General features: G+C 47.3%; 1 protein-coding gene across 4 annotated transcripts in view; it reads left to right on the top strand.

Annotated features, from left to right (window-relative positions):
- LOC137438849 (microtubule cross-linking factor 1-like) overlaps nt 1-14170 on the top strand; it is a 100897-nt gene that overhangs the window by 68381 nt on the left and 18346 nt on the right. For all 4 annotated transcript variants that reach the window (XM_068134271.2, XM_068134273.2, XM_068134270.2 and 1 more), the window contains 2 exons: nt 12575-12727; nt 12953-13078. In XM_068134271.2, coding sequence (XP_067990372.2) covers nt 12575-12727; nt 12953-13078 — 279 coding nt within the window. The remainder of the gene's footprint in view (nt 1-12574; nt 12728-12952; nt 13079-14170) is intronic.

The following is a 14170-nucleotide window of genomic DNA, read 5'->3' as shown; positions in this document are numbered from 1 at the left end:
TACACCAATCATAATTCAAACAATCATAATGCACAAATGTATTTGTAATATACGTGATATTACATTTTATAAACAATTCAAGTTGAAAATTTAAGTTGAAAAAAGATATATTTTTCGCAAAAAATTACCCCCCCCCAAAAAAAAAAATTGGAAAGGTTTTCAAAAAAATACCCTTATAGTGTAGCAGCACAGCAAACCTGTTGTGCATTTTGTGATACAAGCACCAAATTTGGCACAAATGTACATTAATATGTTGCGAACATTTTCAGATATTGGGCCACTTGAAATTCCGTAATTTTTTTTTCCAAATTTTTTCAAATTTCGTAATTTCACATTTTTCGGGTGACACCGTCACAATTTCGGTCTTCGAGGCCGGCCGATATAGTGGGGCGGCTTAGCCCAAATATTCAAAAGAATTGTGCATTTTGTGATACAAGCACCAAATTTGGCACAAATGTACATTAATATGTTGCGAACATTGTGTGGTCAGCAATGAAGACGAGAGTCTGAATTACATGTATGCAAAAGACCTTGTGCACCAGTGAAGCAAATACACGGGTAAGCATGAATTAAATCTAGGGCATGATATAATTTCCATGATGTTTACCTCTACACTCAATGGTGGAAGGAGGTAATGTTTTGATCCCAGCTTGTCTGTATGTCTGTTTGTCTGTTAGTCCACAAAATTCCAGACAAAGCTTGTAGTAGTGGTAGTTGTAGTGGTAGTGGTGATAACAGAAATTGTTATATAGAACTGAACTTATATTATTATTATATGCAGAAAATAACTTCATTTCTATATGCCCTGCAGTGGACAGGTTAATTGGTTTATGCACTGAAGGGGTCACCCTGGTGTGCACTGCTGTGTTCTGCCTCACTGAGTTGTTCAGGTATGATGTACTCAGCACAAGCTTCCGGTCGGCCCGGAGGTGGGGGTGCGGGACCTGTCACGGAACGTCAAAACAAACGGCCTGCCGGGGCCGCCCAAAAGTCGGGCGTGAGGGGCGCGTCCACTAATGGAACGCCTCTCGCTTCCCAGATCGAGGGCCACGTGGTCAGGAGAACCTCGTCCCTTCCGGTCACACTTTGCCTATCGGCCGGCCTCGAAGACCGAAATTGTGACGGTGTCACCCGAAAAATTTGAAATTACGAAATTTGAAAAAATTTGAAAAAAAAATTACGGAATTTCAAGTGGCCCAATATCTGAAAATGTTCGCAACATATTAATGTACATTTGTGCCAAATTTGGTGCTTGTATCACAAAATGCACAATTCTTTTGAATATTTGGGCTAAGCCACCCCACTATTAGGACATACCGATGGGAGAGGTAGGTGCATACCAGAAGTTTGGTAGGATTTCACAAAAGTTTGAGAAAGTAGTTCAGTGACAACACAGGACAGACACTGCACAGATATCTACATAGATATATGTATATGTATCTTTATATACGGGTATGTATGTGTATATATTGTTGTGGATATGAGGACTGTATATATTTTTTTTTTATTGTGTGCTGTATGATTATTATTATTGTTGTTGTGCTGTGCCTCCTGCCTCCGGAGCTGTGTAAGATCAAAAGGGCGTCCCATAGTCCACAAGCATACACGTCAGCCAATCATAGGATATTCATGTTCGATAGTTATATCTTATTCTGTGTTTTAGGATAAGGCTGTGTCTCCCATTAATTGAAGTACTCCATTGCACCAGTGAAAGAGAATAGATCCCCTTCCATTCCCATCCCCAAAAATCCCCATTTCCTTCACACCCCCCTTTCGTGATTGCCGACCCTCGATTGCCGTATTACATCCCCTCTCGTCATTACTGAGCCCTCGATTCCCAATCACCTCCCCTCCAATAACCGCCATTGACCACGAGGCTCGAGTCAGGGAAGAAAGGCGTGTCTCCACCTCGTCAGAGGAGGGGAGGGGCGCGCCCGCCCGTCGTCGTCCGGGGCGGAGCCCGAGGGTCGTGCGACCAGCCAGGGCCGAGGTGAGCGCCCCGATGGGCGTGTCCAAAGCGCCGGGGGCGTGATCGCTGGGGGCGCTATAAAAGGGCGCAACCGGAAGTGGAGGAAAGGAGAAGAAGAAAGGGAGATGCACTCTGGGTTGGTCGGAGAAAGAGAGAGAGAGGAGGAGTTGGTTGCACCGAGAGAGAAAGAGAGAGAGAAGAGTTGGTCTGAGTCGGGTGCCAAAAAGGAGGGTCAGTGGTCACAGTTGGTTGCGGTGGTGAGAAGTCGGTGGTGAGAAGCGAGTAAGACAAGGCCTGGCAAGGCAACTGCAGGCCGCCGCAGCAGCGACACCCGGCAACCGCAAAAGGGGGCAGGAACGGCGGCTGCTGAACGCGCCGGTTGTGCGGCGGGACCCCCCCTTGGACCTCTCCCTCTCCCTCCAGCCATCCACATCCTGCGATTCCTGCAATTCCCCGTGTGAGTCGTCTTTGTTTGTTCTGTCCTGGGTAATAAGTTAAGTCTGTAGATAAGCTAAATTTGCACTGTGTCACCTGCGTCTTGTACTTGTAAATAAACTGAATTGCTTTTTGTTGCTTGTGTGTAAATAGTAGAAATAAATTCAGTAGTAATATTTCAAACCTTTTTTTTGTCTCCGTTTTCCTCTTGCATTGCGTCGCTTTTGTCTTTTCCCTCATTGAGCAGCTAGGGTGCGATACAACCCACGTTCGGGTGGAATCGGGTGAGTTTTGTTAGGTCGCCGTTTTAAACCACCGCTCGGTCTATAACATCCTAACCGCGATCTATAACAATTGGTGTCGGGGAGTGAGATCGACCCGGAGCGCGCTTCACGCGCTCAAAATTATAAAGTACGAAATTTGTTTTGTTTTAAAGGAAAAGCCCGAATTTTGAAATCGCGCCATGGCTGTCCAAGGCGACGGGATGCCGGTGGGAGAGATAGAGGGGTTAGAAGTAACCCAGGACTTCGGGGAAGAAAGGGAGGAGGAAAATGGCAATGTGGTTGCGGGAATATCAGGCGCGCAAAATGGCGCGCTCGCTCACGTGGTTGAAGGGTCCCAAAATAGCGGCGCCGCGGAGGGCGAGCCCGCGGTGGCGGCTGGGGACGCTGGGCAAACCGGGTTTGACCTCAGATTATTCTTGACCCAACTGAATGCAAAAATGGATCAAATGGGGAACCGGATGGAGGCTCAGAATAAGCAATTGGGGGTAATGGGAAACGAAATGGGGGTAATGGGAAACCAAATGGGGGTAATGAGGGACGAAGCGAGGGGTACCGGTGAGAAGTTAGACAATAATTTTGAGGGGTTAGACAACGGGATAAAAGAGGTGAGAAATGGGTTAATGGGGGTAGAAAATAGAATGGCTGCCCAGGAGAATCAGTTAGAGGGGGTGAAAAATGGGTTAATGGGGTTAGAAAATAGGATGGAGGACAAATTGCGGGAAATAGGGGAACAATCCGCCCGGGAAATCGAACAGATGGGGAACCAGATGGAGGAAATACGACGAGGGGTGAGTGAGGAGGTCTCGGGGCTACGCGAGGAGGTAAAGCGAGGCGAAAAGCGTATAGAGAAAGAAGTGAGGAATAATACGGCTAAGTTACAAGGGGGAATAGAAGATCTGACGGAGGAGGTGGAACAGCTGACAGAGGGACAAACGAAGTTAGTGGAGCAGGTTCAAAAGAACACTGCGGTACTAGGAGGGTTAAAGGCGACACAAAAAGAAATTAAAAACGAATTAATAGCGACGCAGAGGCAATGTCAGATGGTAAGGGAGGAACTGACAATGAGGGTGGACGAGGTGACAGAAGTAATGGAGACGAAGGACCGGGAGGTAAGGACGCACGTAGAAACGGTCACGGTAGCCTTAGAGGACGAACTTGAGGAGACGCACCGAGAAATAAAAGAGGTTAAACAAAAATTAGAGGAAGTGGGAGAAGAGGTGAGTGAAATTAAGAAGGGACGAACAGAAACTAAGAGAGAAATCCGGGAGGAGGTGATGGAATGTGTACAAGGTCTGTGTTCAAATCATGATGTGATGCTCACTAACCAAATAAAGAGTTTGCAGGTGGCAAAGGAGGTGCGGAGACAAAGTACGGAGGTGAGTGGCAATGTATATGATGTGAGGAAAGCTTCAGTCGGCTTGGGGATTGGTTTGGATCCGGGTGTTCGTGAAAGGCCGTTGGTGAGGTGTGCGACAGGTCTGGTGTGCGAAAAAAGAGGTGTGCGAGAATGTCCGACCATGGGGTGTGTGAGGAAAAAGTGCACGCCGAGGAGTGAGTGTGCCGTCAGGAGTGAGCCGGTCGTAGCGCGTGTGCGAGGGAGCACAGGGAAGCGCGGTGTGGTGAGTGTTACGGAGGAAGTAACGAAAAAGTGTGCGCGAGAGGATGCGCGAGAAAGGTGTGTAACGGACGGGTGCATGGGGAAAGCGCATGCTGTCAAGAGTAAGGGTGAGTGCGCGACCGAGAGTGGAGGTGAGAGTAGTGAGAGTGAAACGGAGCGTGAGTTGGTTGTGGCAGGTGAGCGAGGATGTACACCTGGGATGGAAGGATGCACACCTGGAATGGTAGAGCGTGAGTGGGAATGCACGCTGGAGTTGGTGGTGAGGCACGTGGTTGGGTGTGCGAATGAGGGCACACCTGTGATTGTCACAGAGGAGGTGACCGAGGAGGGGGCGCGAAGCGGTGTATTGGTGAGGTGTGCGAGCAACGAATGTGTGCCAAAGTGTTCGGTGGTCAGGTGTGTGACCAAGGCTGTGAGTGGAATGGGTGTACCTGGGTGTGTAAGGAAAGGTACGAGGAGCAAGGGCACGGCTGGATGTGTGAGCAAGGAACGGGCTGCGGGGTGTAAGCGTCCAGGTGAAGCATCGACGTTAGACGGGGTAGAGTTTAGAACGACTTATAGCCGAATCGGGCCCTCGGTGCGTGCCGGGCTTCGCGTGCCGCGAGAACCAGCGGGGATCCGAACCACGGCGGTTTCGAAAGAACTGCCGTGCGCGATCCACGCTGGGCCTCGCGTGGAACGGCCGCGTCCGGGCTCCACTAGACGGAGCGGGCCGCCCGATAGGAAGGGTCGTCATGGCGACCACTTTCTATTGAGACGTGCCGGCAGGTCGAGATCGGGACATTGGATGGCTCCACGCCGAAGTGGTGCGTGGGATCTCGGCCCGGGTAAGCCCCCATCCCTGCCACGAATGCGGGACGTATCCAGCCGCTGGCACAAAAGAACCCGCGTTCATGGCTCGGCTGTACGAAGCCGAGCTTTCCAAGGAAATTGGCGCACCGAGAGGATGTAATAAGTAGACGGGTGATGGTGATAGTGATAGTGATTTAAAACGAAATTTAGAAAAGTGAATAGAATTGGCAGTAAATGGAAAATTTTTGAATTGTTGGATTTGGACGAGCGAAATTGGTAGTGAGAGACCCCCGATGTGGTGGGATGGCAAATCCACCATCCCTCACAGGTGATGGGGGCAAAGGAGCAATATTTTATGGGGTGTATGGCAGTGAAAACTAGCCCGGATGGGTTAGGTTATATTGTAGGGATCTAGAAAGATGACATTAGGTGACGTTAAGTTTAGTTAGTGACTGATACCTGTAGTGGGGACGCAGGTAGTTTAGTGTGGATGATAATGACGTGGGAGCGCAATAGTTTAAAGGGACGACTGGGAAGCGCAAGTTTCAGAGGGGAGTAGTTAGCTGAGATGATGCCGTGTGTGTGAGGATTGAACAGGTGAGAATGGAACAGGTGTGATTGCACAGGTGTGCAACTGAACAGGTGAATGGAGCAGTGTATGAGTGAGTGATGGTGATGTGTGTTGCGTTGACCAACTGGTCCAGAAAGAGGAGGAGGGTGCAGGTGGCACCAGGTGAGATTGCACAGGTGTGCAACGACAGGTGAATGGAGGACAGGTGTATGGAATAAATGGTATGGAGTATGGGCCAATGGATGGTCGTGGAGTGGGTATGGTGGAAATTGTGGAGTGGAGTGGATGGTGCGAAGGTGTGAATGGGGGAAGAGTGAACCCCCCATCACGGATACCCGGGGCGGGTAGTGTAAGAGTTAGGTAGAGGGTACAGGTAAATTGTGGTTGGATATTGGCATCTGTGGTGCGGTTGGAAGAATGATGTTTGGATGGGTGCATTAGTGTTGTGGAAATGGCTGGGCGTGTAGCCTGTTAGTGTGTGCAGTTGGTTTGGGCACTCCACCACTGTAAGGATGTCGGCCAGGTGAGGCCGCAGGTGGGCTCTGGGAGCCGGTAGTAGTTGTTGTGGATGGGGCCCGAGGATCCGGAGGACGGACCCGGGTGGCCCAGTGCCAGAGGGCACCATGGGGTGACAGAGCCAGGAGAGGGGCTGCCCCCAGTTAGATAGGTTAGGGTGAGGAGCTAGGTAAGCTCGGGTGGCAACTACAGTGGTGGAGGTGTGCAGGTGGGTAGACCTGTTGGGAGAGCTACACGTCGCGGCCCAGAAATTGTGCGAGGGCACCGGGAGATGAATCGGGGGAGTGAGACCCCAAATTGAAAAGCACCACAGTTTGGCCAATGGGAATTGGTTTTTAGAACCCATAGTGTAAGAGGGCCAATGGATTGGCCGGAGAAAGACCCCGGGTAGTGTAAAGTGTGTTAAAGTCATTTAGAGGATAGTTAGGATGAAGGATCTCCTCGCACCATCTGCACCCACTCACCGGAGGTGACAGGTAACTCCACACCATGCCATGTTTTATTATTTTTTATTGTGCAAATGTTTGGAATGTGAGACGCATCATGACGTGGGTGTGACATTGTGCTTTGATGTTCCATCTCTGCCTCCTTATGAGGATTGATGATGAATTGATGATGGCAAATTTTTGAAGTAGAGGGATTGTGGTGACGAATTTGATATAGGGGAAATATGGGGAAGACGTGACAGTAGTGACGAATTGGTAATGTGTAGGTTTTGTACATATGGGGTAAGGGCAAGGGTGGGCTAGGTAACAGGGGGGTGACGTACGGTAGGGACGAGCTTTCTCACTGCGCCCTCCGTACGCATTTCGCCTTGCATTGCCTTTTTGATGTGTACCCTTGAGACCTTACCCCTCGCTCATTTGTCTTGTCCCCCTTTTGTCTCCCACATGACCTGTGCGCCGTTGGGCGCCGAGGGGAGCGTGCGTGGGTCGGCCATTGTGCGCCCGAAATTCCCAGAACCAGCTGTCTGCATCGATGCACCACATTATGGACCACATGTCAGTGGCCGAGCACCACTTATGGACCCCATGGGTTGGGGCATGGCCCCTCTGCTGGAACCGGCCATGAGGGCCCGAAATCTTGCTGGCGGACCTTGGCCACAGGGCACCAATGCCCCACAGGTGAACCATACACATAGTCGGCCTGGTGGGCCATAAATAAATAAAAAGGACACATTGGGTGCAAGTTTTATTGAAAATAGGCCGCCAGTAAGCAAAGCAAAGGAAATGACAACATCTGGAAGAGAAATATTAATAACCAGCAGAGGGAGCCGAAGAGCCAGAGACACCTGCAGGGTTCGGGGTTGTTGGTTTTATTTTATTCATTGAACAATGGTGACTGCACCGATTGGTGCTTGGGTGTGTATTGGTGCGTTTTTGGGTGCTTTAATGGTGCATTGATGCAGAGCAGACTGTCCTCCCCCCAGAAAGAACAATTACAGGTCCTGGGTTAGTCAGTGTAAATAATGCTCCCCACCGTCAGTGTATAGTTTGAAGACCATTCCGCAATTCGGTTAACTGTGGGCGAAAGTCTGTTAGGCAGGGTGCAATGGAGCAGCGGGACACATTTATTTATGTTTAAACTGTCGCACTCAGGGTCAGGTTAAAAATAGAGGGAACTACACCTACGTGTCACGCTAAAGCTAAAAGTTGTAGGCCCGGGACGTGCCTAAGAGGAGGAGAGTGCAGTGTTGTGGATATGAGGACTGTATATATATTTTTTTTATTGTGTGCTGCATGATTATTATTATTGTTGTTGTGCTGTGCCTCCTGCCTCCGGAGCTGTGTAAGATCAAAAGGGCGTCCCATATTCCACAAGCATACACGTCAGCCAATCATAGGATATTCATGTTCGATAGTTATATCTTATTCTGTGTTTTAGGATAAGGCTGTGTCTCCCATTAATTGAAGTACTCCATTGCACCAGTGAAAGAGAATAGATCCCCTTCCATTCCCATCCCCAAAAATCCCCATTTCCTTCACACCCCCCTTTCGTGATTGCCGACCCTCGATTGCCATATTACATCCCCTCTCGTCATTACTGAGCCCTCGATTCCCAATCACCTCCCCTCCAATAACCGCCATTGACCACGAGGCTCGAGTCAGGGAAGAAAGGCGTGTCTCCACCTCGTCAGAGGAGGGGAGGGGCGCGCCCGCCCGTCGTCGTCCGGGGCGGAGCCCGAGGGTCGTGCGACCAGCCAGGGCCGAGGTGAGCGCCCCGATGGGCGTGTCCAAAGCGCCGGGGGCGTGATCGTTGGGGGCGCTATAAAAGGGCGCAACCGGAAGTGGAGGAAAGGAGAAGAAGAAAGGGAGATGCACTCTGGGTTGGTCGGAGAAAGAGAGAGAGAGGAGGAGTTGGTTGCACCGAGAGAGAAAGAGAGAGAGAGAGAAGAGTTGGTCTGAGTCGGGTGCCAAAAAGGAGGGTCAGTGGTCACAGTTGGTTGCGGTGGTGAGAAGTCGGTGGTGAGAAGCGAGTAAGACAAGGCCTGGCAAGGCAACTGCAGGCCGCCGCAGCAGCGACACCCGGCAACCGCAAAAGGGGGCAGGAACGGCGGCTGCTGAACGCGCCGGTTGTGCGGCGGGACCCCCCCTTGGACCTCTCCCTCTCCCTCCAGCCATCCACATCCTGCGATTCCTGCAATTCCCCGTGTGAGTCGTCTTTGTTTGTTCTGTCCTGGGTAATAAGTTAAGTCTGTAGATAAGCTAAATTTGCACTGTGTCACCTGCGTCTTGTACTTGTAAATAAACTGAATTGCTTTTTGTTGCTTGTGTGTAAATAGTAGAAATAAATTCAGTAGTAATATTTCAAACCTTTTTTTTGTCTCCGTTTTCCTCTTGCATTGCGTCGCTTTTGTCTTTTCCCTCATTGAGCAGCTAGGGTGCGATACAACCCACGTTCGGGTGGAATCGGGTGAGTTTTGTTAGGTCGCGGTTTTAAACCACCGCTCGGTCTATAACATCCTAACCGCGATCTATAACAATATATATATATATATATATATATATATATATATATATATATATATATATCTGTGCAGTGTCTGTCCTGTGTTGTCACTGAACTACTTTCTCAAACTTTTGTGAAATCCTACCAAACTTCTGGTATGCACCTACCTCTCCAGTCGGTATGTCATAAGCGTATTTTTTGGAAAATTTTTCCAATTTTTTGTTTTTGGGGGGGGGGGATTTTTTTTGGAAAATATATATTTTTTCAACTATTTTTCAACTATATATATATGTATGTATGTATATATATATATATATATATATATATATATATATATACACATACATACCCGTATATATAGATACATACACTACATGGCCAAAAGTCTGTGGACCGGACACCCATTTTAATTAATGGATTCGGCTGTTTCAGCCACACCCATTGCTAACAGGTATATATAATCAAGCACACAGCCATGCAATCTCCATAGACAAGCATAGGCAATAGAATGGGCCATACTGAAGAGCTGAGTGACTTTCAACGTGGCACTGTCATATGATGCCACCTTTCTAACAAGTCAGTTTGTCAAATTTCTGCCCTGCTAAAGCTGCCCTGGTCAACTGTAAGTGCTGTTATTGTGAAGTGGCAACGTCAAGGAGCAACAACAGTTCAGCCACGAAGTGATAGGCCACACAAGCTCACAGAACGGGACCGCCGAGTGCTGAAGTGCATAAGCGCGTAAAAATCGTCTGTCCTCGGTTGCAACACTCACTACCAAGTTTCAAACTGCCTCTGGAAGCAACGTCAGCAAAACATCTGTACGTCAGGTGCTTCATGAAATGGGTTTCCATGGCTGAGCAGCCGCACACAAGCCGAAGATCACCGTGCGCAATGCCAAGCGTCGGTTGGAGTGGTGTAAAGCTTGCCGCCATTGGACTCTGGAGCAGTGGAAATGCGTTCTCTGGAGTGATGAATCATGCTTCACCATCTGGCAGTCTGACGGACGAATCTGGGTTTGACAGATGCCAGGAGAACGCTACCTGCCCGAATGCATAGTGCCAACTGCAACATTTGGTGGAGGAGGAATAATGTTCTGGGGCTGGTTTCATGGCTTGGGCTAGGGCCCTTAGTTCCAGTGAAGGGAAATCTTAACAACAACAGCATACAATGACATTCTAGACGATTGTGCGCTTCCAACTTTGTGGCAACAGTTTGGGGAAGGCCCTTTCCTGTTTCAGCATGACAATGCCCCCGTGCACAAAGCAGTCCATACAGAAATGGTTTGTTGAGATCAGTGTGGAAGAACTTGACTGGCCTGCACAGAGCCCTGACCTCAACCCCATCGAGCACCTTTGGGATGAATTGGAACGCCGACTGCGAGCCAAGCCTAATTGCCCAACATCGGTGCCCGATCTCACTAATGCTCTTGTGGCTGAATGGAAGCAAATCCCCGCAGCAATGTTTCAACATCTAGTGGAAAGCCTTCTCAGAAGAGTGGAGGCTGTTATATAGCAGCAAAGAGGGGACCACCTCCATATGAATGCCCATTATTTTGGAATGAGATGTTCGACAAGCACATACGGGTGTGATGTTTGGGTGTCCACATACTTTTGACCACGTAGTGTACCTGTGTCAAGTTTGACTTAGATCCCTTCAGCCATTCTCACAATATCGTGGTAACGAAAACCTATCATGAACGGCCAGACAAACAGCCAGATGGACGACCCGAAAACATAATACCGACAGCAACTTCATTGGCGGAGGCATAAAAATCAAGAACAATATGGACCTAAGAATGCCTCTTTGGGGAACTCCAGCTTATGAGTGGAATCTCTACCTTTATTGTCACTAATTGTTTTGGTCTGATCGGTAAGATGTCAACAACTAAAACCATGGGTGTAAGTTCACTTCAACTTAATTGCTTAATTTTACCAAACTGATTCATCAAATGCTGGGCTTATGTCAAGTCCACAACCACTGCTCATCTCTATTTAAATCCAGAACCGCTGTTCACCTACACTCATTTATTCCTGTTTTCCCACCTGTGGAACCACCTTCCACACTCTCTTCAATCTCATTCTTCCCTCCCGCCGGTCTTCAAGAAAGCTGTTCACCACCGTCTCAGGTCATCCCCCATCCAAACACAAGATATTTTCTACACCCGTTAAACCACCCTCCACCCCTCCCAAAAAATTTGCTTTTGTATTCATCTCGTCCACCCATTCCGTACTTCACTGCCCTTCATCGTTACCTGCATGCCTTGTGTTTGTCCGTCTCAGTCGACTTTCCCCCTCCACCCTGTTGTTGGCATTTCTCCTTTCTCCTGCTGTTCCCTTTGCTATGTTGTGTCTTGATCTGTTCTGTGTCCTATCGATACCATTAGCCTAGACCATGTATAAACTAGAACGGCACTCAGTAGAGTCCATACCTCCGCCAAGCTGAACAGTTTATGTTTTGTATCCCAATTATAAGGTCGGATCTGGATTCAGACCTGAACCAAAATCGAATCAGCTTGTTCTTGTCACCTAAGCAACTCGTCCACCAGGTTTAGTAATAACTCGTCCATAACTTTTTTAAATATCATGTTATATATCGTTTTTGGCCCTATCTCTCAATGGTGAAGAATCACTTAAAAAATTAAATAAGTCTCATATCCGAATTAATATTCAGATCCTCACCAAAATCTAATAATTTCGTCCTTGTCACATACGCGACCTCTCTGCCAAATTTCATCCGAATCCGTTCACAACTTTTTGAGATATCTTGTTCACAGACAAACAGACAGACAGACAGACAGACAGGGGTGAAAACATAACCTCCATCCACCTTTGGTGGCAGCGGTAAAAAAATAAAAAAAATAATTGCAACTACTCAAAACTCCCCACCTTGAACAAGGGTATCATAAATAACCTAAACGAGATAAATAGAACATCCAAAGTGCTTTGATTTGGATGGAAACCAAATTGTTCTGCTATGATATTTGAGTTTTTGAGAAGGAATGTTTGTAGTTGTTTTTTGGAAAAAATTTAAATCACTACATATCAGGGAAAGAACCGAGACCATTGTTTTTGTGGATAGAGATAACAAATGCAACTCTCCACTGGTGACGAAAGTGTCGAGCACCTAAATGAAGCTATAGTACCATTGTTCTACTGCCAATACTATAGTACCTATAGTAGTAGCTATAGTAAAATGGAGAGGGGGGGAGGGGGGGTTGAATAAAAGTACCAAAAATATAATAAAAAAATAGTATAGGAAATAAATACAATAGTAATAGTAAATAGAAAAGAAAAGTAGAATAAAAGTGAAAAAAGTAGTATAGTAAAAGTAGCTACCAATGGGCGATTGTTTGAGCTATTGTACCATTTTGTTGAGAGGTTTTGAGGTTATCATGCACCACTCAACCAGCAAGCCTGTCACACATTTGGCTCTCTATGCAGAGTGAGGTTCGGAAACTCCATGCAAATAAAGAGATGACGGAAGAGCCTTGCTGGAAATTGCAGGCTGAGGTTCCAGGTGCGATTCGTGAATATGATAACGAGCTGTGTAGTCCTGAACTTACATCAGACACTGGACAATTGATTGCACGAGAGGTAAGGTCCTCCACATCCATGACACAACAACATACTTGGAATAGTCGTTAAAATGAGCCAGACCCAAAATTGCAATGAGGGTATATTGGCTTGAAACATGCTGCAGACGATGATGTAATCATGAACTCAACATTTCACCAATTTATCAATACCTGTAAACAGAGGTGTTTAAGGAAATGTAACAAATGACATGGTGGAACTGTCTCCTTGCTGTCCTGCCTGGAGTTGTGGGAGTCCCAGCAGGTATTGGCTGAAGCACAGGAGAGCATTGCTAAACTCAAGACACAGGTAGAACAAGAGCAGAATCTGCGCCGCGAGGATGCCTGGAAGTATGAACAGTCCATTGTTCAGGTTAGTAACATCATGATGACATCCACAGCCTTCATTTTTAACATCTAATGGCGGTATGCATTAACATGATGTCACTGAAGGTTGATACGACCAAAGGCATTTCTAGATTGCTTCTTTAATCTAACAGACTCATAGAGTTAAAAAAAAAAGTGAATTCTCATTAGATTCCCATCGAAAAGTCTCACGAGAACTGCAGTGGACTTTTTTTTTGCTGGAGGAGCACCTGCAAGTAATGGGGTCAGATTGCTTCCTGTACTCTCCACGGGATGGCATGCTACATGATGTGCTTGGGCACATGACTGACGGTTTAACCGATCTTCGATGGTAGCGAGTGGCATATTGTTTTAGCCTCTCAACCTGGAGGGCACATCTGCCCTGTCATAGGAAGACATTGTATGGAGCATTTTTAGACAGGAGTCGAGGCTCGCAGAGAAGCTAGAATTTCCAAAATTTGCAGACAAACGAGAAGAAGAAACTTTTGGAGAGAATGTCTGAAAAGGTAGTTCTTAGTTTGTGAAATGTAAATGATCCAGTTGCTTTTATTTATTTTTTCTAAAGAGTCAAGGCTCATGGAAGAGCTTGTACACTGAATGGACCTGGACGTAACAAGACAAAAGTAACAGAGAGAGGGAGGAAACACCAACAGCAGAGTTGGAGGACAAGATAGAGGAAGATTTGGACAAACGAGTGGTGTGGGGAGCAATGGGGGGGGGGGGGGGGAGACAGCAAAGGACACATGGGATGGACAGGATGGATACAGAAGGGAACTCTCAGGAGGGAAAAACCGTTATCATTTAGACCCCTTTTACTGTGTCCCATAGACCCTTTAGACCCGTAGACCCATTAGATGCCCTTAAGCATTTCTACCCCTTAATTTCGACTCTTTTTATTCCTTTCAAGACCCTTTCAACACTTTAGATTAATTTCGTCCATTACACCCTTTAGACCTCTTCAACCCTTTATAATCTAAAAGGGTTTAAAGGTCCTTCACTGGATAAAAACAAATGGAACTATTTTCATCAATTCAGGACCCGCTCATCCTATACAGAGAAATGAGTTCTGTAGATATTTTGGCAACTTTAACACGATGAT

Source organism: Myxine glutinosa, chromosome 13 (genome assembly GCF_964187855.1).
Source record: "Myxine glutinosa chromosome 13, kmMyxGlut1.1, whole genome shotgun sequence".
In the NCBI taxonomy this organism is placed as follows: Eukaryota; Metazoa; Chordata; class Myxini; order Myxiniformes; family Myxinidae; genus Myxine; species Myxine glutinosa.
The sequence above is the reverse complement of the archived record's forward strand: the minus strand, read 5'-3'. Positions and strand labels throughout refer to the sequence as shown.